This window comes from Rana temporaria, chromosome 3 (genome assembly GCF_905171775.1).
Source record: "Rana temporaria chromosome 3, aRanTem1.1, whole genome shotgun sequence".
Classification (NCBI taxonomy): domain Eukaryota; kingdom Metazoa; phylum Chordata; class Amphibia; order Anura; family Ranidae; genus Rana; species Rana temporaria.
Window position 1 is genome coordinate 466,256,295 of NC_053491.1, and position 27,455 is coordinate 466,283,749.

The 27,455-nt window shown below is 46.8% G+C and overlaps 1 protein-coding gene across 1 annotated transcript in view; it reads left to right on the forward strand.

Moving 5' to 3' along the window:
- Positions 1–1,151: 1,151 nt before the first annotated feature.
- The window catches only part of LOC120933572 (very-long-chain 3-oxoacyl-CoA reductase-B-like), a 54,349-nt gene continuing 28,045 nt past the window's right edge, over positions 1,152–27,455 (forward strand). The window contains exons 1-6 of the mRNA XM_040346843.1: positions 1,152–1,578; positions 8,366–8,412; positions 8,489–8,564; positions 16,264–16,374; positions 19,275–19,342; positions 21,926–21,970. Of these exons, the coding sequence (XP_040202777.1) occupies positions 1,287–1,578; positions 8,366–8,412; positions 8,489–8,564; positions 16,264–16,374; positions 19,275–19,342; positions 21,926–21,970 (639 nt within the window). The 5' untranslated portion in view covers positions 1,152–1,286. The remainder of the gene's footprint in view (positions 1,579–8,365; positions 8,413–8,488; positions 8,565–16,263; positions 16,375–19,274; positions 19,343–21,925; positions 21,971–27,455) is intronic.

Below are 27,455 nucleotides of genomic sequence, written 5' to 3' on the forward strand. Positions count from 1 at the left end.
TGAAGACACATGCACACTGCTTTGTGGCCCTTTGGATTTATTTATATATCGATGTTACACATTGCTGGTTCTGTTTAGTTCTATATCTTCATTTTTATTTTATGCGGTGCAAGAATGAACATTATGGGGCAGATCCACAGAGGAAATACGCCGGTGTATCTAATGATACACTGGCGTACTTTCAAATTACCCGCGTTGTATCTTTAGTTTGAATCCTCAAACCAAGATACGACGGCATCTGGGTTAGATCCGACAGGCGTACGGCTTCGTACGCCTTCGGATCGTAGATGCAATACTTCCGCGTCGTGTATGCAAATTAGCTATTTCCGACGATCCACGAAGGTACGCGCGGCGGTCGCATTCTTTTATGTCGTCTCTAGGCGGCTTTTTCCGGCGTATAGTTAAAGCTGGTGTTTTGCGGCGTATAGTTAGACTTGCCATGTTGTATGGCCGTCGTTCCTGCGTTTAATTTGAATTTTTAATATTTTTTTGCGTAAGTCGTCCGTGAATCGGGATGGACGTAATTCTATGTTAAAAAAAATGACGTCCTAGCGACGTCATTTAGCGCAATGCACGGCGGGAAATTTCGGGATGGTGCATGCGCAGTTCATTCGGCGCGGGGACGCGCTTCATTTAAATGAAACACGCCCCCTAATCGCCAATTTGAATTCCGCCGCCAGAGATAGACTGCGCCGCCGTAACTTACGGCGCTAAATCTTTAAGGATTCGATTTAAAGCCAGGTAAGGTACGGCGGCGTAGCGTATCTCTGATACGCTGCGCGGGTGCAGATCTCTGTGGATCTGCCCTTTTGTTGGTGTTTAGTTGGTGATCAGAGATGTGTATTACTGGAGTGTTACTTATTTTTATCACATCGTTTTTGACATTTTATTTTAGCTGCTTTCATATATCCAATTTGCCTTCGGGAGCAAACTGTGACTTTTTTTTTGCCTTTCTCTGGATCATCTGTGGGTATAGGATAGAGTGTATGGTGTTTTTTTGTTCTCCCTATTGGTTGCACTTTTTTCAAACTAACTTTGTAACTATAAGGAGAAACAAAAAAAATTATTTTACTTTGCTTTGGAAAATCACTTAAATACAGGGAGCTCAACCAGCAACCCTCAGATCTGGGATGTAGACCCAAAGGTGGGCATAAAAAAAATCTGGTCGGACATTGTAACACTTTGGTGGGCACCTAATCACCCAATAAGAATGTTGGCGTTTTTTCACCGTTATCCAGCTGAATTTTGCTTTGCTTCTGTTAATTTTTTACCCATTCATAATTGAAATGTTTAACTATCTATCATCTGCCTCTGTACTAGAGGACAGTCTGGATGTGACACCGTGCACGAGACCTGAGAGTAAGAAGATATTATCACCTGGGAGAGGCAACCACAACCTCACCGACAGGACAGCTGAAATGAAGGACTCCATGCTCTACCAGGGACTGGCCCTGCTGGGCTTCCTGACTCTGTCCCATCTGGTCCTCACACAGTCCTGCAAGCTGCTAAAGGGGTTCAGAGTCCACGTCCTTTCTCGATGGTGGAGGAAGGACCTCAAGAAGTACGGGGGGTGGGCAGGTAAGTGTCTTTTTCTATGTGCCAACAATTTTATTAACGTTTAACATTTGCAGAAGGTCTTTGATCCTTGGCATTCACACAAGCACTACATATTTAAAAAAAAATGTAATACCCCTACAATCTCTTAAAGCGGTGGTTCACCCTAAAAAACAAGTTTCTACCATGAAATCCAGCATACTAGCGTGAGCTACAGTATGCCTTTATTTTATTTTTTTGCACCGTACTCACAGTTTAATCCCGTAGTTAAGTTTCAGACTCCACCCGGGGAATGGGCGTTCCTATGCAGAGGGGAACATGATTGACGGCCGGCTATGGCGCGTCACGCTTCCCGAAAATAGCCGGAGAAGGACTTGGCTCTTCACGGCGCTATACGGCGCCTGCGCACAGACTAGGAGCTGACTGCGCAGGCGCCGTGAGGAGCCAAGTCCTATTTCAGCTACTTTCGGGAAGCGTGACGCGCCATAGCCGGCCGCCAATCATGTTCCCCTCTGCATAGGAACGCCTGCTCCTCGCGGGGAGTCTGAAACTAAACTATGGGATTAAACTGTGAGTACGGCGCAAAAAAATAAAATAAAGGCATACTGTAGCTCGCGCTAGTATGCTGGATGGCATGGTAGAATTTTTTTTTTTTTTTTTTATGGTGAACCCCCACTTTAAAGATTAACTCCACTTTTGTTGAGGAAAAAAATTTCAAGGAATTTACCAAACTTTGTTGCAGATACATACATAACCTTTTGTTATTTTGAAAAAATATCTGTTTGCCTGTGTCCATGTGCCAAATTATTGGGAGTGGGAGTGATTTTATAATTATCAAACAGCTGCTGCACCTTCGGGGCTCTAATGAGGAAAGTGGCAGGGCCTGCATCCCTTTTAGATGTGATTTACCTTTGGGAGGATCTCACCAAAAATACAATTTTTGTTGCAGGGGATGCCCAAATTCTTACTTGTATATTAATGCAGGCGATGCCCAAAATCTGACTTGTCTATTAGTGCAGACATCTGGGAAAATCAGTGAGCCAATCAAACAAGCAGGAAATTAAATTTATGGGGTGCTTTCTGTACACCATCTGTATACAGAACACCTCCAGGCTGCCATATTGCATTTTACAAAAAATTACACTTGCCATTTGCCCCATAGCAGATTCACTGCTACAGGGCGGCTGCGCTGCGCAGAATTTCGCCATTTTTTGCGATACGACACTGAGTTACTTTAACTGACAATTGCGTGGTCATCCAACGCTGTACCCAAATTAAATGTATGTAATTTTTCTCCCCACAAATAGAGCTTTCTTTTGCTTGTATTTAATCACGTCTGCATATTTTTTTATTTTTGCGTTATAAACAAAAAAAGCCAATTTGAAAAAAACACATTTTACTTTCTGTTATAAAACATATACAAAAAAAAAATTAAATTTAGGCCAATATGTATTCTGCTACATATTTATGCGTTGATTGGTTTGCGCAAAAGTTATAGCGTCTACAAACGATGGGATATTTTTATGGCATTTTTATTTTCCTGACAGCCTTCATGGCAGACTACGTGTGGGTTAACCCCTCCCCTCTCCACTGCTATAGGACCCCATATCCAATAAATTTGAGCTTACCCCCTCAGACAGTGTTTCTTTTTTGTCCTCCTCTCATGGATCCCACATCGCACAATTCAGGATGTCTGTTCCATTGGTACCATTTATTGCGGTGCACCCAGAGTCCAGCCATGGGCGGGCGAGTGGTTTTCAGGGCCTGATACCCTTATGATGGTGGAAGGTGGTGGCCCCTATGTACCAGGATGGACGCTACAGGTTCGGCTGGCAAGGTCTGAAGATTATTTACTATCATCCATGGCAGATTGTTTATATTTGTGGTCTTTGTGCTCCTCCAGCCTGTATTAGCGTCTCATTGCATGTGGAACGCTTCCTGCGTTCCAAGACGCCGCATCTCTTCCGGGTTTCCCGTGCAGCGCTTGTCTGCGCATGCGCGAGGCCGCGGCGAAACCGAGGCTTGGTTTTCGCGCATGCGCGGTGTGGCGCGGGGCCCGAGGACGCACACGCGCAGTATGGCTGGTCCCTTTGGCGCAGGCGCGCATCAGAGGACTGGCCGTGACATCATTCTGGCACCAAATTTAAACCGCAAGAAGCCCCAAACAGGTGGGATGCCTGTGGGCTACTGCGGAAGCGTCCTGGAGCGTGGCACATATCAGGGCAAGGTAGGCAGGCTATGGCAGCCACTGCTAATACTTTTTTTCTTTAAAGGGGGAGAGGCTAAAAAACATTTAAAAAAAAAAATATATGTATGCTTTTTTTTCCTTGCTCTAATTTTGACCAATTATCTTGAATTTGATATTTATTTATTTTTTTGCGTATCCTGCAAACCAACCTTGGCACTGGCAGTCACGTCCAAAGCTATGGAAGCCTGGGTTGAAAATGTGGACTCAGTTCTGAAAGGAGTATCAGAAGATCTAGCTCAAGGATCGGCAGTTGAAGAGCTTAAATTGGCTGTTGCCTTTTTGGGGGAGGCATCGATTGACCTTATTCGCCTGATGGCCAGAGCAATGTTGTCTTCAGTCACGGCCAAGCGGGCTTTGTTGTTGCGTCCCTGGCTTGCTGACCCAGCCTCTAAGCAGGCATGGTGTAAAATTCCCTTTGAAGGGTCATCATTGTTCGGTAACAAATTGGATAATGCCATTTCTAAGGCCACAGGTGGGAAGTCGGGGTTCCTCCCCCAGGACAGGTGTCCATTTAACCAGAGACGACCTCGACGTAGGCGCAGTACAGAGCGCTCGAGGGATGCACGCTCCTATAGACCAGGCCGGGATTTCAGGAGAAACTGGAACTGGAATCGAGGACAATCTTCCTTTCAAAAGTCCGCCAAGAAACAAACATCTGGTGGACACGAGCCAACAAAATCTTTTTGAGATTGGGCCCGCCCAGGCGGGTCGGGTAGGGGCTCGCTTACATTGTTTCCGGTACGTCTGGGTGGCCTCAATCTCGGATTATTGGACCATCAAAATGGTCTCCACAGGCCACACTTGGTCCTTCATCAAAATTCCTCCCCACAGACCAATGTCCACGACACTATCAAGATCGGAAGAGAAACGGCAAGTTCTACTGTCTTACGTGAATATTCTGAAAAATCAAGGAGCAGAGGTGCCCGTTCCAAAGGAAGAGGAATCCCAGGGAGTATACTCCCCTCTTTTTCTGGTGCAAAAAAAGAACGGCTCTTGGCGCCCAGTGATAGACCTTACGTTCCTCAACAAGTTCATAAGGCACGAGAAATTCAAAATGGAGTCACTTTCGACCATCCAGAAGATAGTCCATCCCGGCGACTGGTTAATTTCCATAGACTTAAAGGGCGCATATTTCCATTTTCCAGTGGCGGAAGTTTTCCACAAATACCTTCGGTTCCAGGTCGGTCAAGAGCACCTACAGTTTGTATGCCTTCCGTTCGGACTGTCGACCTCTCCAAGAGTTTTTTCCAAAGTCCTGTTGGCAGTAGTGTCCCTTATCAGAACAAAAGGGGTATGACTGTACCACTACCTGGACGACCTGCTAGTTCTATCTCAAGACAGGCAACTACTTCTAGTCCACAAGGATCAAGTAATTTCCACACTTTTGGAATTCGGATGGCTCCTAAACCGAGAGAAAAGCCAACTAGAACCGACCCAGTGGCTAATTTATCTCGGAGCTCAGTTCAACACTATAGTGAACACTATCTCTCTTCCAGAGGAAAAGATACCGGTCATTCGGGAAAGGATCTCCCTAGCCCTGGATTCTTCACACCTGAGAGCTTCGCAGTGCCTGAAGATAATCGGCACAATGGTGGCCACAGCCCCTATGGTCAAATGGGCAATGTGGAGACTTTGTCCCTTCCAAGCATGCTTCCTTCACCAATGGAGGTTGGAAGACATGAGTCAGTGGATCCGGATCACTCAGTTGATGAAGAACAGTCTCCTTTGGTGGCTCCAACGCAAAAACCTGTTGACATGCCACTCTCTTGTTCCCATCCAATGGGTGACTGTTACTTCCGATGCCAGCAATGCGGGCTGGGGGGCCCATTGTGGTCAAGAACTGGCGCAAGGAAAATGGGATGCTCGGCTTCACATTCCAGGGTCAAATGTTCTGGAGCTTCGTGCGGCATGGTGTGCCCTTCAATCTTTCTCTCATCTCCTGAAAGGGAAATCCGTCTTACTCAGGATGGACAACACCACGGCTGTGGCGTATGTGAAGAGACAAGGAGGCACTCGGAGTTCCGCTCTTCTCCAAGAGGTCGAGCCCATCTTGACCTGGGCTCAAAAGAACCTGCTCAATTTGTCAGCCGTCTTCATTCCAGGGGAGCAGAACACTCAAGCGGACTTCTTGTCTCGCAACAGTCTAGACAACAACGAATGGTCACTGCATCCACAGACCTTCAAGTGGATCCTGTCATTGGGGATCGATCTCGAGGTGGATCTGTTTGCATCTCCCTGCAACCACAAACTCAACAAGTACTACACTCAAATCCGTTGCAGTCAGGCCTTCGGAGTAGACGCCTTAACGAGTCAGTGGAACTTCGGCAGAGCGTATGCCTTTCCTCCACCTCCGATCATTCTAAAATTCCTTCAGAGGCTTCAATTGGAGACGATCGAAGTGGTGACAATAGCACCCTACTGGCCGAGCAGGCCGTGGTTTCCCCTCCTGATCCAGATGAGCTTCCGGGACCCGTTGCCTCTCCCTCTCAGACCGGACCTTCTTTCTCAGGGGGCGACCCTGCACCCCTGTCCAGCGATACTGAGACTGATGGTCTGGTTCTTGAAAGGGAGAGGCTAGAGTCTCTCGGGTGTGCTTCGAGAGTTATTTCCACCCTCATGAGTTCCAGAAAGCCTAATACCAACAGAGTCTATAGTAGAATTTGGACTAAGTTCGTTAACTTCTCTACTTCTGCAGGAAGATCATGTAGAGAGCCTGGGGTCCAAGACATCCTCAGTTTTCTCCAGTCTGGCCTAGACCTTCCGTTATCTGTTAGTTCTCTCAGGGTGCAGGTTTCAGCTTTGTCAGCATTCTCAGGTACATCATGGGCAACTCACCCACTGATACGACAGTTCTTTCGTGGGGCATCAAGACTCAGGCCTCAGAGGAAACCTAGATTCCCCAAATGGGATCTTCCACTCGTCCTTAATGTATTATCAACTCTCAACAACAAAGATCTTTAAATTAAGGACTTGGCAGTAAAACTGGCCTTCCTAGTGGCCATCACTTTGTCTAAAAGAGTGTCAGAGATAAGCTTTTTGGGGTGTCAGGAACCTTTTCTGACTTTCTTTCCAGACCGGGTGGTCCTTATTCCCATGCTTGGGTCCAAGCCAAAAGTTACCTCCGTGTTTCACGAAAACCAGGAGATAGTGCTTCCTACTTTCAAGTCTCCAGAATCCACAGAAGTACATCCTTTGGATGTGGGTGAAACTCTGGGAGAATACTTAAGAGTCACTTCATCTTTCAGACGTTCCAATCATCTGTTCTTATTACACTCTGGCAGCAATAGAGGAAAACGTGCTTCTTCAAGAACAATAGCGGCGTGGATTGTTCAAGCTATTCAACAAGCTTACAGGGCAAAGGGCTTGGCTCCTCCAGAGGCGGTGACGGCTCATTCCACCAGAGGCATGGCGACCTCATGAGGCTGCTTCCCTTTCTTCTGTTAATTTTGGTCTAAGAATCCTGTCAGTTGACCGGAGAGATTAAAATGTTTTTTGTTCAGCATACCCTCCCGTGTGGATTGGCTAGTTATTTCCCACACGTAGTCTGCCATGGAGGCTGTCAGGAAAACGGAAAATGTATTATCAAATACTTACCGTAATTGTCCTTTCCTGATAGACTCCATGACAGACGGAGTTCCCACCCATGAACACGATTTTAAAAGTGGGACTGAGAGTCGGCTAGTTACGGAACACTGTCTGAGGGGGTAAGCTCAAATTTATTGGATATGGGGTCCTATACGTACTCTGCCATGGAGTCTATCAGGAAAGGAAAATTACGGTAAGTATTTGATAATAAATTTTCCGTTTTTATACTAGTAATGGCGGTAATGAGCAACTAATAGCGGGACGGCGATATTGCGGTGGACAAATCGGATACTAACTGACACTTTTTTGGGAACCATTGACACTAATACAGTGATCAGTGATAAAAATACGCACTGTCACTGTACTCATGACACTGGCTGGGAAGGTGTTAAACATCAGGGGCGATAAAAGGATTAACTGTGTGCCTAGCCAGTGGTTTACTACTGTGGGGGCGGTCCTTTTACTAATGGAAGGCATAGATCCGTGTCCCTGCAGGAAACACAGGATCCATGGCTTCCCTCCTGACAGAACAGTTTTCTGCATGGTTTACATAAGCAGACTGCCATTCTGCCTGTGTACAGAAAGACCGCCGGGTACCAGGGAGCACAAGCACAGCGGGAGCGCGCCTCCGGCGGTCGCGCATGCACGCTCGATACCCAGAAATGCAGGATTACATATACAGTATATATACGTGATCCTGTGCAGCGCAGTCACCCTGTAACTGTAAATCTGCTATGAGACGGTTGGCAACAAATAAAAAAAAATGGGGCAAGTGCTTTGTGAATACTGTGCTTGCATCTGTGCGCTGCGCCCGCGTAGCGTAAAAGAGATACGCTACGGCGGCATAAATATGCGCCGATGTATGTGAATCTGGGCCAAAGTGGTTAAGTCTTTTTTTATTTTATTTTTTTAGATTAAAATTGTCGTGTTTGTTTCTACCTGTAAATAAATAAATAAATTGCTGTTTGCCATCTACAGTGATAACGGGAGCTACAGACGGCATCGGAAAAGCCTACGCAGAAGAGGTAACGATTTGTTCCTCTATCCTTCCCTCCTTCCTGATGTTGTACTCCTATAATATTATTTTCTTTCCTTCTGTAGCTAGCCAGGAGGGGCTTCAATGTGGTCCTCATCAGCCGGACACTGGAAAAGCTTGAGAAAGTGTCGAGAGAGATCGGTAAGGGTTGTTTGTGTCGGTCCTCTCCATGGTAGAGTCAGGGCCGGCCTTAGGTGTTCAGGCGCCCTGTGCGAGCTAATCCTGTGGCGCCCCCCGACACGAAAAAATGTGGCATAGTTTACTGCGTCACTGGTTCCCACAAAGTGTCAGATTGTAAGTCGCAAAAAATATCAGCCCCGCTATAAGTCACTGATCTCCGCCATTACTAGAAAAAAAAAAAAATCCATAAATATATCCAATAGTTTGTGGGCACAATTCATCCAATGACACCGATAATGGGGCACAATTTCTCCCAATGACTCCAATGATGTGACACAATTTCTCTCAATGACACCAATGACGGGACACAATTTCTCCTGACAACACCGATTATAGGGCAACCATTACTCCTATTGACATCAATGATGGGACACAATATCTCTTAATGACACCAATTATGGGGCACAATTTCTCCCATTGACACCAAAGATGGAGCATTGTTTTTTCCCCACTGACATCAGGACCTTTTGTACTCCAAATGGCCACAGTCTGGCCCTCCTGAAGCACAATAAACCAGGCCTATGTTTAGAAAGTTTGGAGACACCTGGCCTAAATTTATGAAAAAAACGTAAAAAAAATAAATTGGATAAGTTATATAGCCGAAAGTCATTTTTTTTTTTTTTTTTTAAATTTGGTCTTTTGTCAAAAAAAAAAAAAAAAACTATAAAAAAATAAAAAAACACGGAAAAAATAAAATAACGCAGAGGTGATCAAATACCACAGAGGAATTTTTTTTTACAAATTTTATTTGTGTACAGCGTTGCATGACCCTGCGGTTGTCAGCTTAAGTTACGCAGTGCACATCGCAAAAAATGGCCTGTCATGAAGGGGGGGTAAATCTTCCAGAGGTCACGTGGTTAATCAGTGATTTACCCCCCCCCCCCCTTCATGACAGGCCATTTTGTATATGTGCACTTAAAGTGGAGGTTCACCTAAAAATAAACTTTTAACATTGCATTTATGAGATTAATGACAATTAGAATCGGCTGTTTTTTTTTAAAAAATACGTCCGTACATACCGTTTCCTATATGTGTTCTCACCGCCGCTTCCGGGTATGATGGTCGGGACTGGGCGTTCCTAATTGATTGACAGGCATCCGACGGACGCATACAGCGCGTCACGAGATGCCGAAAGAAGCTGAACGTCGGTGCGGCTCTATACGGCGCCTGCGCACCGACGTTCAGCTTCTTTCGGCATCTCGTGACGCGATGTATGCGGCGGTCGGATGCCTGTCAATCAATTAGGAACGCCCAGCTCCGACCATCATACCCGGAAGCGGCGGTGAGAACACATATAGGAAACGGTATGTACGGACGTATTTAAAAAAAAAAAACAGCCGATTCTAATTGTCATTAATCTCATAAATGCAATGTTAAAAGTTTATTTTTAGGTGAACCTCCACTTTAAGCTGACAACTGCGCGTTGGTTTTTGATCACCTCTGCGGTTTTTTTTTCCTCAACAAAAGACCAATTTTGAATTTTTTTTTTTTTTAACGTTTTTTATAAACTGGCTCTGGTGCCCGCCCTCCTCATTGGAGTACAGGTGAGGTGGGAGGAGGGATGACACCTGTCAGCCTGCTAGATAAGGTGGAGGGGACCGGCGGCCTTACCTTTACTTTTCTTAATCAAGTGTGTAAGGCGGCAGTCTGTCAGTCCCGTCCTGTTCTGGTCCCGCCATTATAATTTGAACTGCATGCCTTACGCATGCACACAACGGCGCCGCGCTACCCAGCCCAAGACAGTACCACCTGACCTGAGACGCGGAGAAGGGAGGGCGTGCGTGCCAAGGGGAGCAGTGTCAGACACTTCGGGCGCGTCCGCGCAGCCCTGCAGCGCCGGGGTGCCGTGCAGACGTGCTGGCTGCCTGCTGAGCAGTAACCCGGACACATCCCCGGCCGCACACATCATTCACGATCACGGACGGTAAATGGACTGCGAGCTGTGACGGCCGCACGGCGCCTTTCTAGTTCATGGCGCTCTGTGCGGTCGCACAACCCGCACAACGCAAAGGCCGGCCCTGGGTAGAGTCCCCAGTCAAGCTGATTATACACAAACAGGTTTTCATTCAAACGTTGCTAAAGAAATTCTGAAACCGCGTTCCTCTGTACATTCTTTTATGTCTTTATTGAGTTAATTAATTCATTTTGACATTTTGTAAAATTTCACCCAGACCTGCAATTTGAATGGAATTCCAGAAGTATTATTACAATTTGAAAAATTGTTCTCAAATTAAAACCCCATTCATCACTTGAATTATGTTCAAGAAAATCTTTCCTTCCTGCTCCTTTGAATTTTCTTGACACTTATGGTCAAAAATTTATGTTGACGTGACTCCGCTAGCCATTAGATAATTGTATAAATGTTCCTAAAAAGAACATTTTTGGTTGTGATATGGGGGTTAGTTATCTCAATGGTGTTCAGCAGTTTTAAAGTGAGTCCATGTAAGTCAGGATTGTGTTTAAGGGCACAGCAGCCCACTTTTATTAAACAAAATTAAAGTTCCATCCTAGATTCCCAAGCAGGGGTTTCTGCAGTGGCGGAACTACCAGGGTCACAAAGGTCGCATTTGCGACAAGGCCCTGGCATTTTGCCACTGTCTGGGAGCCCCAGTGGGGTTGCTGGCCGCAGGGCTCTGAGCTGAGAGCTTCTCTCTCATACAGCCCAGAACCTGCATTGACAGTACCCCCTCCCTCCTCCCTCGTTCCCCCTTCCTTCTCCCTCCTCCTGTGTGGTGCACACAGGAGGAGAGGGGAGGGAGGAGAAGGCACAGATCAGCTCTCTCCTCTCCCATCCATCAGACTCCGAGGGAGGAACGAGGGGGAATTGTCAGTGCAGGCTCTGGGCTGTATGACAGAGAAGCTTTCAGCTCAGAGATCATCTAACCGGTCACGTTTTTTTTCACATAGTATTCATCACGTTGTATTTATTGTTGGATTTTTGTTGGACTCATGCCGCGTACACACGATCGTATTTCGGCATGAAAAAAACAAAGTTTTTAAAAAATGTCATTTAAAATGACGGTGTGTGGGCTTCACATCATTTTTCGGGTACTGAAAAGCGACAATTTTTTTTTCCGAACATGCTGCATTTTTTAACGACGTTTTAAACAATGTCGTTTTTCGGGTTGGAAAAAATGATCGTGTGTGGGCTAAAACGACGTGAAAAACCAGCGCATGCTCAGAAGCAAGTTATGAGACGGGAGCGCTCGTTCTGGTAAAACTACCGTTCATAATGGAGTAAGCACATTCATCACGCTGTAACAGACAGAAAAGCGCAAATCGTCTTTTACTAAACACAAAATCAGCTAAAGCAGCCCAAAGGTGAATGGAACTTCCCCTTTATAGTGCGCCGTACGTGTTGTACGTCACCGTGCTTTGCTAGAGCATTTTTTTAAAACGATGGTGTGTGGGCAACGTCGTTTTAATGATGAAGTTGGAAAAACGTAGTTTTTTCTACATGCCCGAAAAACATCGTTTTTTTTTCATGCCGAAAAACGATCGTGTGTACGCGGCATCACTTTCCACCACTTTGTACAGTGCAACGGACTGTTCTACTGGATCACTGTTTAATTTTATTTCTATTTTTATTTTTATGTGGTCATGTTTCTTTCTCGTTTAATTATGCTCCATCCATTACGTTATGTATGAAGGTTTATACTAATGTAGTTTGTATACATTGATTGTTTACTTGACACTGAGTTTACTGGATTCATCACTTATCTATTTGTATTGTGACACAGACTTTCTACTGGATCATCTAACTGGTCACGTTCCTTTCACGTAGTATTCACAATGTTGCATTAATCACTTAAAGCGGGAGTTCACCCATTTGTAAAAAAAAAAATTTTTTATCCCCTTAGCTTCCTGCTCGTTCGGTCTAGGGGAATCGGCTATTTGTATTAAAATATGAGCAGTACTTACCCGTTTTCGAGCTGCATCTTCTTCCGTCGCTTCCGGGTATGGGTCTTCGGGAGCGGGCGTTCCTTCTTGAGTGACAGCCTTCCGAGAGGCTTCCGACGGTCGCATCCGTCGCGTCACTCGTAGCCGAAAGAAGCCGAACGTCGGTGCGGCTCTATACTGCGCCTGCGCACCGACGTTCGGCTTCTTTCGGCTACGAGTGACGCGATGGATGCGACCGTCGGAAGCCTCTCGGAAGACTGTCAATCAAGAAGGAACGCCCATTCCCGAAGCCCATACCCGGAAGCGACGGAGAGGATGCGTCTCGTAAACGGGTAAGTACTGCTCATATTTTAAAATAAATAGCCGATTCCCCTAGACAAAACGAGCAGGAATCTAAGGGGAAAAAGTGCTCTCTAAGGGTGAACCTCCGCTTTAAGGACCCGCTCACGTATATATACGTCATCATTTTAAACATGGATATCTCGGTATCCATCTTTCCTGTGATCGGTCCTGCAAACAATAACGGTGGTCTTCGCCACAAGATCACCGTTATTGGCGGCGGGAGAGGGGCGCCCTCCACCGCTTACCGGAGCCATCGGCAGCAGCGGAGGCGATCGCGTCCTTTGTCCTGACTGGCTGGGATACGAGTGAGGGCAAGGTGGCACCCACCCGTTTCCATAGCATAGCAGGGCAGAAGTCACGTCACTTCCGCCCATGCTTCTTAAAGGCCTATTTTCTTGTCATTTTTTCAAATGACAATTTTTTTTTTTTTAGCACTCCCTGAGCTTTCACTCATACAGTATAAAAAACCCTTATGGTACATTTTAGGATGTACCACTTTTTTCTCCTTTCTTTCTCTAATTTCTCTCTCTATCGTAATTTCCTGTTTTTTTCCCCATCCCTCTCTCTAGCCGTCTTTCTTGTTCTTTCTCGTATTCTTTTTCTCCCTTTTTCTTTGTTCCTCCCCCTGTTTTCCTCCCCCTTACATGTATTCTCTATTTTTATTCCGTCTTGTACTTCTTGTTTGGGGGGTGGGGGGGAATGGGATGAGTGGCAGTGCTGGCGGGGAGTTGGGATGAGTAGCAGAACTGGTGGGGGATGGGATAAGTGGCAGTGCTGGCGGGGAGTTCTGATCAGCCAACTTAGGTGCTCTTGATCAAGGTCATCTGCTGACCAGAGAACTGTAGTGGGAACTTTTAATGGCAACTATAATCACAGGTAGTGTTACTCCATGTTTTTTTTTTTTACGCAAGGCAAATCCACTTTGCACTACAAGTGCAAACTACAAGTGCAAAGCGCACTTGAAATTGCCCTGAAAGTGCACTTGGAACTGCAGTTGCTGTAAATCTGAGGGGTAGATCTGAAATGAGGGGAAGCTCTGCTGATTTTATCATCCAATCATGTGCAAGCTCAAATGCTGTTTTTTATTTTCCTTGCATGTCCCCCTCAGATCTACAGCGACTGCACTTCCAAGTGCACTTGTAGTGCAAAGTGGATTTGCCTTTCGTAAATAACCCCCACTGTGTCTCCGACTTTGTAGTGTCTCGCAGCAGTGACACCTATGCCGAAATCAGGAGATAGGGTCTCCTCCAGCCCCTCCCACTTTACATTCCTCAACAGTCAGCTGACCTCTATTCTCTGCCCCCCCAGCTATGCCGTGAACTGAATGGGCGGCTGCAAAAAGGCTGGGAGGGCAAGCTTCAGGAACAGCCCAGGATTTGGTGACCCCTGTCAAATTGTCATTCGACCCCCAAGGGGGTCCCGACCCCAGATTGAGAACCACTGTTATAGACGGACACTACTTTTTTATACACATACAATATTGTTTGCTTTCCATACAGTTCTGGCACCTCCAGAGAAGGGGTTATGGGGTGTGATGGTGGGTCTATTGATGCTGGCTGCTGGGGGATTTGTTGTCGCTGGTGGGGATTTATTTTTTGCATAGGTCTATTGTTGGTGGGGGATTTTATGTTGCTAGGGAGGTGAATAGTTGATGGGAGGGATCTACTGTTATGGGAGAGGTTTATTGTTTCTGGCTGCTGGAGGGTCTGCTGAAGCTGGGGATCTATTGTTGCTGCAGTGGGGGGGTAATGCCGCGTACACACAATCGTTTTTCGGCATGAAAAAAAACCTGACGTTTTTCAGCATGTCCAAAAAACGACGTTTTTCCAACTTCATCATTAAAAACGATGTTGGCCACACACCATCGTTTTTGAAAAATTATGAACAAAGCGCGGTGACGTACAACACGTACGACGGCACTCTAAAGGGGAAGTTCTATTCTCCTTTGGGCTGCTTTTAGCTGATTCCTTGTTAGTAAAAGTCGATTCGCGCTATTTTGTCTGTTACAGCGTGATGAATGTGCTTACTCCATTATGAACGGTAGTTTTACCTGAACGAGTGCTCCTGTCTCATAACTTGCGTCTGGGCATGCGCAGGTTTAAAACGTCGTTTTTGCCCACACACGATCATTTTTTACAACACGTAAAACAACATTTTGAAAAACGACGTGAAAAAATGCAGCGTGTTCGAATTTTTTGTTGTTGTTTTTCATGCCGAAAAATCGTGTGTACACAGCATTAGTTTATTGTTGTGTGGGGGATCTATTGTTGCTGGGGAGGATCTATTTTACCGTCTTCCTTGTTATCATTAACAAATTCCATACAAATTACTTAGTAGTAGTTGGTTCTGTATTCTCTAAAAGGGGTGATACTGGGAGGTGGGTAGGGGATGGAACCTAGGGATGGTGCTCAGAGGTGGGTAGGGGGCAAAAACTAAGGGTGACTCAGAAGGAAGGAGTTCTTGCGCCTACTCTGAGAAAAAAAGACCTGTCTATATTCGAACAAAAGAGGTAAAAAAATCTAAAAGTTGAGCAGACTCAACCACTTGTTTTAGTTTTTTGCTGCCGTCACTCTTAGCCAGATTCATATAGACCGGCTTAATGTTGAGGCGGCGTAGCGTATCGCATTTACGCTATGCCGCCGTAAGTCAGAGAGGCAAGTGCTGTATTCACAAAGCACTTGTCTCCTAAGTTACGGCGGCATAGCGTAAATGGGCCGGCCTAAGCGTGCCTAATTCAAATGTGGAACAACGGGGCGTGTTTTATGTTAATGACTGGTGACCCGACGTGATTGACGTTTTTTAAGCATTCGCCGTTCGTGAAAGAATCCCAGTGCGCATGCTTCGGATAGAATGCCTAAGATACGTCGAACACTGCCTACGACGTGACGTAACTTAAGCACAGCCCTATTCACGTACGACTTACGCAAACGACGTAAAAAGATAGGCCTGTTCCGACGTCCATACCTTGCATGGGCTGCGCCACCTAGGGAGCAGCTTTATCTTTACGCCGACGTATCTCTTACGTAAACGGCGTAACTAATTGCGACGGGCGCACGTACGTTCGTGAATCGGCGTATCTTGCTCATTTGCATATTCTACGCTGAAATCGACGGAAGCGGCACCTAGCGGCCAGCGTAAATATACACCCTAAGATACGACGGCGTAGGAGACTTACGCCGCTCGTATCTTAGCTTAATTTAAGCGTATCTGGTTTCCAGAATACGCTTAAATTTACGACGGCGTAGATTCAGAGTTACGACGGCGTATCTACTGATACGCCGGCGTAACTCTTTATGAATCTAGCTATCTGTTTCTATGATTGTAAGATCTTGATGCATTCCATTTCATTTGCCTAGGATACATTTTTTTTATGCTTATTTTTTTACCCATGACTAACAGTTGCACATTACATCCACAGAGCGTCAGACTCAGCAAAAGACCCGAATCATCCAGGCTGATTTTACGAAAGGACTGGAGATCTACTCCAACATTGAGGAGTGTTTGAAGGACCTGGACATTGGAGTGCTGGGTAATGGCGGTCTCTGGAGGGCTCAAACAGACACCCCTTATGGAGCAGAGCAGTTTTTACATTTCTGCTTTGGTCTTGTTTATCCTCTTGCCGACTGCATAACTTAGTTATATGGCAGCAGAGCGGCTCTCCTATGCCAGATCATGTACTGGGTATGTGATCCGGCACTTCTGGGTAGGGCGCACCCGTGCGCCGCCGGTGCCGCAGCTGTGCTGTGATTTGACACAGCACATGCCGCTCAGCGGGTGCTGGCCAAGGGATTTCCGCCAGCACCTGCTGATTGGCAAGGGGAGACAGAGCTCTGCCTATATAAACAAGGCAGAGCTCTGTCCTGTCAGCGGGGATGTAATGGATTTTCTTGGCATAAAATCCATCACATCCCTTTGTAAAATCAGCACACTGTGTACACATAAACACTGGTTAGGCACACATTTAACCCTTTGATCGCCCTAGATGTTTAACCCCTTCCCAGCCAGTGTCATTAGTACAGTGACAGTGCATATTTTTTGCACCGATCACTGTATTAGTGTCACTGGTCACCAAAAAGTGTCAATTAGTGTCTGTCTGCCGCAATATCACAGTCCCACTAGTATAGTACTAGTATAAAAAATAAATAAATAAATAAAAAATTCCAGTACATATCCCATAGTTTGTAGACGCTATAACATTTGCGCAAACCAATCAATATACGCTTATTGGGAGTTTTTTTTTTTACCAAAAATATGTAGCAGAATACAGTATCTCACAAAAGTGAGTACACCCCTCACATTTTTGTAAATATTGTCTTCTATCTCTTCATGTGACAACAGTGAAGAAATGACACGTTGCTACAATGTTGTGTAGTGAGTGTACAGCTTGTATAACAGTGCAAATGTGCTGTCCCCTCAAAATAACACAACACACAGCCATTAATGTCTAAACCGCCGGCAAAAAAAAGTGAGTACACCCCCAAGTGAAAATGTCCAAATTGGGCCCAAAGTGTCAATATTTTGTGTGGCCGCCATTATTTTCCAGCACTGCCTTAACCCTCTTGGGCATGGAGATCACCAGAGCTTCACAGGTTACCACTGGAGTCCTCTTCTCCATGATGACATCACAGAGCTGGTGGATGTTAGAGACCTTACGCTTCTCCACCTTCTGTTTGAGGAGCCCCACAGATGCTCAATAGGGTTTAGGTCTGGAGACATGCTTGGTCAGTCCATCACCTTTACCATCAGCTTCTTTAGCAAGGCAGTGGTCATCTTGGAGGTGTGTTTGGGGTCGTTATCATGTTGGAATACTGCCCTGCAGTCCAGTCTCAGAAGGGAGGGGATCATGCTCTGCTTCAGTATGTCACAGTACATGTTGGCATTCATGGTTCCCTCAATGAACTGTAGCTCCCCAGTGCCGGCAGCACTCATGCAGCCCCAGACCATGACACTCCCACCACCATGTATCACCATTTTGCTTTTGGACTTACATACACTATATTGCAAACTCTTCAACAGCAGATTATCCACTTGCCGCCAAATCATGTACCTGCACGTCATTTGAATGATGCAATCGCAGGCATCACTCCAGTACTGTTTTTTTAGAGTCGTAGGTCGGCTCTCTTGCAATGACAACTGGCCGCTTGGTTGTAATTACAAACAGTGGGACGTTCCCCCTCCCATCACCTTCCGCCGCTCATCCAGGCTCTCCCGTCCCACAGGAAATCTGAGCAGCACTTCCGCCAGCAGGCCTGAGACCAGAACAAAACCGAAATTGGCTTTTATTGGGTCTTGGGTATGGACATTATGACAGTGACATCATGACATCACTTCCGGCACCAGTTAAAAAATTAAGTATTCAAAAACGCCAATCTTGGCATTTTAAAGGCTTTCAAGCACAGAGGAGGGGTTTGAGGGTCTTATAGATCCCAGATCCCTCCTGTAACGGTCACCACCGTTTACGATATTCCATTCCATAAACCACGACAGGTTATCCGACAATGTACAATCCAGCAGACAGGACCCATTTCATTTCCCAGTAAGACGAGACACAGCTCTGTTTCTGGTTTCAAAATGAATGACTGAACTTTAATGGTACACTATTAGCTTTTTATGCAGTTACAGGCATGTTACAGGGACAATGAAACTCTCCACTCCCAAAACATCACACAATGGGCCTTCAATCACATTCTTTTAGATAATGACATTCAGAGGAGTTAATTATCCCCCAGCCGTTCAGTCTCCAACAATAAGTGATTCACCTGCATAATACACATTCCTATATCAGACGTTTTGGCATCGGTCTGACATAATTAACATGACCTAATTACTAACCATTATCCAGACAGCCTGTCTCTGCATACAGCTTGACAAGTCACATTCCACATCTTATACTTTTCACACAAAACAGTGTTATTAGCATACATAATGAAAGGTCTTAGAAGCCAGGCTGAATTAACGCCTAAAAGCTAGACATCTGATCTTTACAGACTTAATTAGCATCTCAACAGCCTAGGTTAAGCATGGAAGGAGACATCCTATTGACCTGTTGTGGACAGCATTAAGCAAACTGTAATATTCCAAGATATCCTGCAAAACATGAATTATCATTTATCAGTCATCCTATGCCCAAAAGGGGCATAGGATGACCCTAGACCCAAGAGTCATTAGTGACGCTGGCACAGGAGTACCCCACATCCTTAAAAGGTCTCTGGGTGTCACGGGCCATTCCGTTACATCTCCATAAGGAGTACCTGTCCCTGCCTATTACTGTCATAGGGATGTTTACATTCCTTGTTGTGACAGCAATAAAAGTGATACCATTTTTTTTTTAAAGGGACAGTGTAAAAATAAAAAGTAAAATAAATAAGTAAATAGAACTGACTAAAATGCATTGTAGTTTCCCTGTAATAATCTGACTTTCTCTTGTAGTGAATAATGTCGGGATAACATTTGCCCGCAAATCAACACCATTTCTCGGCACCCCCGATTTAGGCAAGGTGAGTGACGACTCCGGGCACAACAGTTCAATATGTCACTGAGCAAAGCCTGCACAGCCTCGGGTACACGCAATCTCCAATAAAATACACTCTCCACCTCTGCTTACATTGCACTTCATAGTCTTGCAATAGTCTTCTGCAAGAATGCTGACTGCTCTGTGTGCAATACAGACAGCCACTAGAGGACGCTCCTGAAAAGCAAGATTTGGAGTGGGGAGGATGACACGGCGTGCAGAAAAAGTTAGAAAATCGAGGCAAAACATATTTTAAAGTGGCTTTTTTTTATTCAATAACCAATTCTCATGAATCAATGGAATCACCAAAAATAAAAAATAATTTCTCAAAGAATAGTTATGGGTACACACACATACCCCTGCCAAGCTCCACCTTCAGGATGCAGGTCTCAGGAGTGTGTATTGCACTGGGTACAGGGATCAGGAGTGTATATTGCACATGGTTCAGGTTAAGGAACGAGTATTGCACAGAGTCCAGGGCTCAGGAGTACATACTGCACAGGGTGCGGGGCTCAAGAGTGTGTATTGCATAGGTTGCGGGGCTCAGGAGTGTGTATTTTACAGGGTGCGGGGCTCAGGAGTGCACACTGCACAGGGTGCAGGGCTCAGGTGTACACACTGCACAGGGTGTGGGGCTCAGGAGTGCACACTGCACAGGGTGCGGAGCTTAGGAGTGCATACTGCATAGGGTGTGGGGCTCAGGTGTGAACACTACACAGGGTGTGGGGCTCAGGAGTGCACACTGCACAGGATGCGGGGCTCAGGAGTGCACACTGCACAGAGTGGGGGGCTTAGGAGTGCACACTGCACAGGGTGCAGGGCTCAGGAGTGCACATAGTGACATGCTCAGGTGTGCATATTGCACAAGGCACATGGCTTAGGAATGGGTAACACAGGCTAGTGTACAACCCAATGTTCTCCCCAAACCTTCAATCCTCCAATACTTATCTCCCCCTTCCCAGTACACAGCTCTTCTCCCCCTCCACAATACACAGCTCTTCTCCCCCTCCTCCCCCTCTCCTGTACATAGCTGCTCCCACAATACTCCCTTCCCAATGCAGAGCCCTCCTTCTACAGCACACTTTTCCCCCTTCCTTGATGGCCAGTACTATACAGCTAATATTTACCTAAGAGTGGCAGGGAGAAGTCCCCTGTGAGAGGTTTGCAGGAGGAGCCACTGCCCCAAGGCTGGTGGCCTCCTCCCCGGCTGTTTTAAGAGGCACTGTCAATGTCGCTGGTAAACACAGAAGCCAGCAGAGGAGGCAAGTGGTGCAGAAAACTTCCCCTGCCGGCTTCTGTGTTTAGCAGTGACAAGTTGGTAAGCGGTGCCCACAGGGCCAAAGCTGGAGGTGGTGGTACAAAGTACTACTATATTCCAGTCAAAAAAAAGAAGTAGAGTAGCAGTACTGTTAGCATGCTGTTTATTATCCACTTAAGGACCGCCTCCTGCACATTTACGTCGGCAGAATGGCACAGCTGGGCACATGCACGTACAGGTACGTGCTGTGCTATTGTCCAGCTGTGGGTAGCGGGCGCGCGCCCGCAACCCGGTCCGAAGCTCCGGGACCGTGGGACCAGCGGACCCGATCGCCGCTGGAGTCCCGCGATCGGTCCCCGGAGCTGAAGAACGGGGAGAGCTGTGTGTAAACACGGCTTCCCCGTTCTTCACTGTGGCGCTGTCATCGATCATGTCATCCCTTTTATAGGGGGACACAATCAATGACGTCACACCTACAGCCACACACCCCTACAGTTGTAAAACACTTCAGGTCACACATAACCCCTTCAGCGCCCCCTGTGGTTAACTCCCAAACTGCAATTGTCATTTTCACAATAAACAATGCATTTTAAATGCATTTTTTGCTGTGAAAATGACAATGGTCCCAAAAATGTGTCAAAATTGTCCGAAGTGTCCGCCATAATGTTGCAGTCACGAAAAAAAACGCTGATCGCCGCCATTAGTAGTAAAAAAAATAATTAATAAAAATGCAATAAAACTATCCCCTATTTTGTAAACGCTATAAATTTTGCGCAAACCAACCGATAAACGCTTATTGCGATTTTTTTTTTTTACCAAAAATAGGTAGAAGAATACGTATCGGCCTAAACTGAGGAAAAACATTTTTTTTTAAATATTTTTGGGGGATATTTATTACAGCAAAAATGTAAAAAAATATTGAATTTTTTTCAAAATTGTCGCTCTATTTTTGTTTATAGCGCAAAAAAAACAAACCGTGGAGGTGATCAAATACCACCAAAAGAAAGCTCTATTTGTGGGAAAAAAAGGACGCCAATTTTGTTTGGGAGCCACGTCGCACGACCGCGCAATTGTCTGTTAAAGCGACGCAGTCCCGAATCGCAAAAAGGGGCAAGGTCCTTTAGCTGCATTTTGGTCCGGGTCTTAAGTGGTTATACTGTAGACATAGGTGCAACAACTGTTCTCATATGTTAAAAAAAAAAAATAAAGTTTAAAGTTGAAACCATCCTTTTGTCCCGTTTCTCCAATAGAATGCAGTTGTGTATTTCAAATGATTTAATAGTCGCTTCTCTGTTTTTGTTTTTTTATTAGAAACTGAGTGACATCGTTAACTGCAACATGCTATCGGTACTCCAGGTGAGGGGTCTGAAAAGCTTTTGCTAGGGAAGGATTTACTACTAGCCACAGTAGGCTTCTGTCCAAGGGCTCGTTCACATGTGCTATCCCTCTGAAAAGTCATCTGCGGTGTATGATTTTGCAGAAGGAGTTTGTCATACTACCACTCCCCAATTACAAGCATTACACGCAGGTGTGGCGCGGACTTCCATAGACTTGCATGGTTGGCGGTAAGCACAGCATCGCACCCACAGCATGGGCACAGCCCTGGTTCAGATGAGTCTGTGTTCAACCGCCTGGTTTTACTGCCCCCTAGCTGCATGGGTGAACAAACCCTAAAGCAGGCATGTCCAAAGTCCGGCCCGGTTGCCAATTGCGGCCCCCCTGATGATTTAATATGGCCCCCCCCTGGGGATTTGGATATATATATATAGCCATTGCAGCCTCACATGTGCCCTGTGCCCTGGGGGCCACAAAAGATATATACTGTATTTATCGGAGCTGCCTCGGAGGGGACAGGATGTGCGCCGTCGGATTACATGAAGAGAATCTCCCATTTACTCAGCGGCGTCTGTAATAGGAAGTCCTGTTTCCTGGGATGCCATTGGATTATTGTTCTGTTTATCATAGGAGGCGGGACTTTGTATTAAAGAGGCCACAGAGTAAACAAGAAATTCTCCTGTTTGTAATCTGACGGGCACTTGTCCCTCCCCTTCCTGTCCCCTCCGAGGCTGCAGATGGGCATCGATCAGGCTGCACGGATGGCAATGGTGAGGCTGCATTCATGGCAATGGTGAGGCTGCATTCATGGCAATGGTGAGGCTGCATTCATGGCAATGGTGAGGCTGCATTCATGGCAATGGTAAGCCTGTGCGTGTTATCCGCCAATAAATACGGTATATCCAAATTACACGCCCAAGCTCATCCTTAGTCCTGAGCAGCGCTCGGGATTTGTTGGGGCCACAAAAGAAATATATAAAGTATATCCAACCAACACGCCCAAGCTCATCTCTTCACCACACACAGCCACAAAGGCAAGAGAATTCTCGTTGGGCCATGTATTAGTGCGCGCACGAACACACTTGGATCAAATTTTAATGGTTCAAAGAATGTCAGGCCAAGTAGTCGGCCCTCGAGCATGTTCACTTCATCAAATGTGGCCCTCTTTGAAAAAAGTTTGGACACCCCTGCCCTAAAGCCTACAAAGCCAAAAAGGTGGATTTTCACTTCTTAGGAAAAAAAAAAATATTTAAAGAAAAAAATAATAATCAAATGTCATGGTAAAACCAAAAAAAATAAAATAATTTCTGTGTCATAAAATGTCTATTTTGTTTGGCCTCTTAAAATATCTTTATTTAAAAAAAAAAAAACAATTATAGTGCTTGTAAACCTCAGACATGAAATATGAACAATGCATATCCCTCTATAAGTGTGTACTTGTCTCACTCCAGAGCACGGTTCCACAGCTATCGGCATGAATCACTTCTGACAACGTTTTCCTGACACTAAGAGAAAAATGGTGACAGGGGAGGGGGACCCCCAGCTAACTGACGGCCTCAGCTCCCTCCAATTGGCTCTCAGAGCTCTTTTCACTGAGCTCTGCAGAGTGTAATTTCAGCTCTCCGTACCCTCTTTTCAGACATCTCAGAAAAGCTTTATAAATTCTGGACTTTGAACGGATGTAGAGAAGAGAAGACTGCAGATAAACAGATACAACTTGTAGGGAGATTTGTTTCATCTCTGTGTATCATATGAGGCTGTTTATGTATTATTTATTTTGGCTACTTATATAGCGCCATTAATTTACACAGCGCTTTTCATATATATTGTACAGGGCTCAAAAAATCAAATCCTGAGCTACTAGCCAGACCTCAAGGGTTACGTGCCACCAGTTGCCACGCCCAACCCCTATCATGCCCCGCCCCTAAACACACCCTCATAAATGATCTCATTAAATTACACTTAAATGGTTTATGCAAAATAAGTTATAAAAAAAAAAATATCAACAGGGACTTTATCAATGTCCAAAACCGCAGCCTGCCCGTGCCCGCCAAATGTAGCAATGTGTCCCCAATGCAGCCCGTGCCCGCCAAATGCAGCCCGTGCCCGCCAAATGCAGCCCGTGCCCGCCAAATGTAGCAATGTGTCCCCAATGCAGCCCGTGCCCGCCAAATGCAGCCCGTGCCCGCCAAATGCAGCAATGTGTCCCCAATGCAGCCCGTGCCCGCCAAATGCAGCCCGTGCCCGCCAAATGCAGCAATGTGTCCCCAATGCAGCCTGTGCCCGCCAAATGCAGCAATGTGTCCCCAATGCAGCCCGTGCCCGCCAAATGCAGCCCGTGCCCGCCAAATGCAGCAATGTGTCCCCAATGCAGCCTGTGCCCGCCAAATGCAGCAATGTGTCCCCAATGCAGCCCGTGCCCGCCAAATGCAGCCCGTGCCCGCCAAATGCAGCAATGTGTCCCCAATGCAGCCTGTGCCCGCCAAATGCAGCAATGTGTCCCCAATGCAGCCCGTGCCCGCCAAATGCAGCAATGTGTCCCCAATGCAGCCTGTGCCCGCCAAATGCAGCAATGTGTCCCCAATGCAGCCTGTGCCCACCAAATACAGCAATGTGTCCCCAAATGCAGCAATCTGTCCCCAATGCAGCCTGTGCCCGCCAAATGCAGCAATGTGTCCCCAATGCAGCCTGTGCCCGCCAAATGTAGCAATGTGTCCCCAATGCAGCCTGTGCCCGCCAAATGTAGCAATGTGTCCCCAATGCAACCTGTGCCCGCCAAATGCAGCAATGTGTCCCCAATGCAGCCTGTGCCCGCCAAATGCAGCAATGTGTCCCCAATGCAGCCCGTGCCCGCCAAATGCAGCAATGTGTCCCCAATGCAGCCCGTGCCCGCCAAATGTAGCAATGTGTCCCCAATGCAGCCTGTGCCCGGCAAATGCAGCAATGTGTCCCCAATGCAGCCTGTGCCCGCCAAATGCAGCAATGTGTCCCCAATGCAGCCTGTGCCCGCCAAATGCAGCAATGTGTCCCCAATGCAACCTGTGCCCGCCAAATGCAGCAATGTGTCCCCAATGCAGCCTGTGCCCGCCAAATGTAGCAATGTGTCCCCAATGCAGCCTGTGCCCGCCAAATGTAGCAATGTGTCCCCAATGCAACCTGTGCCCGCCAAATGCAGCAATGTGTCCCCAATGCAGCCTGTGCCCGCCAAATGTAGCAATGTGTCCCCAATGCAGCCTGTGCCCGCCAAATGTAGCAATGTGTCCCCAATGCAACCTGTGCCCGCCAAATGCAGCAATGTGTCCCCAATGCAGCCTGTGCCCGCCAAATGTAGCAATGTGTCCCCAATGCAGCCTGTGCCCACCAAATGCAGCAATGTGTCCCCAATGCAGCCCGTGCCCACCAAATGTAGCAATGTGTCCCCAATGCAGCCCGTGCCCCCCAAATGCAGCAATGTGTCCCCAATGCAGCCCGTGCCCACCAAATGCAGCAATGTGTCCCCAATGCAGCCCGTGCCCACCAAATGTAGCAATGTGTCCCCAATGCAGCCCGTGCCCACCAAATGCAGCAATGTGTCCCCAATGCAGCCTGTGCCAGCCAAATGCAGCAATGTGTAGCCTTGTGTCCCCAAATGTGCTGCACATAATGGCAGGGAGTCTGCACATAATGGCAGGGAGTCTGCACATAATGCCAGGGAGTCTGCACAAAATACCAGGGAGTGTGCCCATGCCAGGGAGTGTGCCCATGCTAGGAGTCTACTCAGTGGTAAGCTGCAGGGTGTGGAAGCTGCAAAGTAGTAAAGTGGGAGGAGAGCCGGGAGACCTGAGCAGAAGAGGGGCGGGGTGCGCACATCATTCCTCAACTCGTGGCCCAGCCGGGAGAAAGAGCCATGAGCGAGTGAGAGCCGCGGTAATCAGCAGAGGGTGGGTCGCACACGCGATGGTGTCCCAGCAACCAGGGACAGGGCGCACACGCGGCATCACTGTTCCTGCTAAATACGGCAACACACTGGCGGCCTGACGGTCCGGACAGGAGCATCGCTCGGACCGCGGGCCGCCATTTAACTACTTACCCCCCGGACCATATTGCTGGTCAAAGACCAGAGCACTTTTTGCGATTCGGGACTGCGACGCTTTAACTGACAATTGCGCGGTCGTGCGACGTGGCTCCCAAACAAATTTGGCGTCCTTTTTTTCCCACAAATAGAGCTTTCTTTTGGTGGTATTTGATCACCTCTGCGGTTTTTATTTTTTGCGCCATAAACAAAAATAGAGCGACAATTTTGAAAAAAAATAATATTTTTTACATTTTTCTGTAATAAATATCCCCCAAAAATATATATAAAAAAAAATTGTTTTCCTTAGTTTAGGCCGATACGTATTCTTCTACATATTTTTCGTAAAAAAAATCGCAATAAGCGTTTATTGATTGGTTTGCGCAAAAGTTATAGCGTTTACAAAATAGGGGGTATTTTTATGGCATTTTTATTAATATATTTTTTTTACTAGTAATGGTGGCGATCAGCGATTTTTTTTCGTTACTGCGACATTATGGCGGACACTTCGGACACTTTTGACAAATTTTTGGGACCATTGGCATTTTTATAGCGATCAGTGCTATAAAAATGCATTAGATTACTATAAAAATGCCACTGGCAGTGAAGGGGTTAACACTAGGGGGCGGGGAAGGGGTTAAGTATGCCTGGGTGTGTTCTTACTGTGGGGGGGGGTGGCCTCACTAGGGGAAATGACTGATCGCTGTTCATACATTGTATGAACAGAAAATCAGCATTTCCCCCGCTGACAGGACCGAGAGCTGTGTGTTTACACACACAGCTCCCGGTCCCCGCTCTGTAACGAGCGATCGCGTGTGCCCGGCGGCGATCGCGCCCGCCGGGCACACGCACGGGAGTCGGGGCGAGCGGGGGGCGCGCGCGCGCGCCTCCGGCGGCGCGCACGCGCCCCCTAGTGGCGGCTATACGATAGGACGTATAGCTACGGGCTTTCGCCCAGGAGAGCCGACCTGCCGCCGTATAATGACGGTGGCTGGTCGGCTAGTGGTTAATGACGGCTGAACCAGACGGCAGCAGCTCTCCTCTCTCTTCCCCCACGATCGCCCCCCACGCTCCCAGGCAGCCCACACCCCAGCCCTCAAAATTCACTCGCAAAATGCGAGCAGGCGAGTGGAATTTTTTAAGGGGTGCATTGTACATTCAGATCAGTCCCTACCCTCAAGGAGCTTACAGCCTAAGGTCCCTAACACACATTCATACATATACTAGGGGCAATTTTAGACAGGATCTGATTAACCTACCAGCATGTCTTTAGAGTGTGGGAGGAAACCGGAGGTCCTGGAGGAAACCCACACAGGCACAGGGAGAACATGCAAACTCCAGGCAGATGGTTTCGTGGTCGGGATACGAACCAGCGACCCTTTTTGCTGCTATGTGAAAGTGCTAACCACTACACCACTGTGCTGTTCACTTCACTGCGTATATGTGAGGATTTAC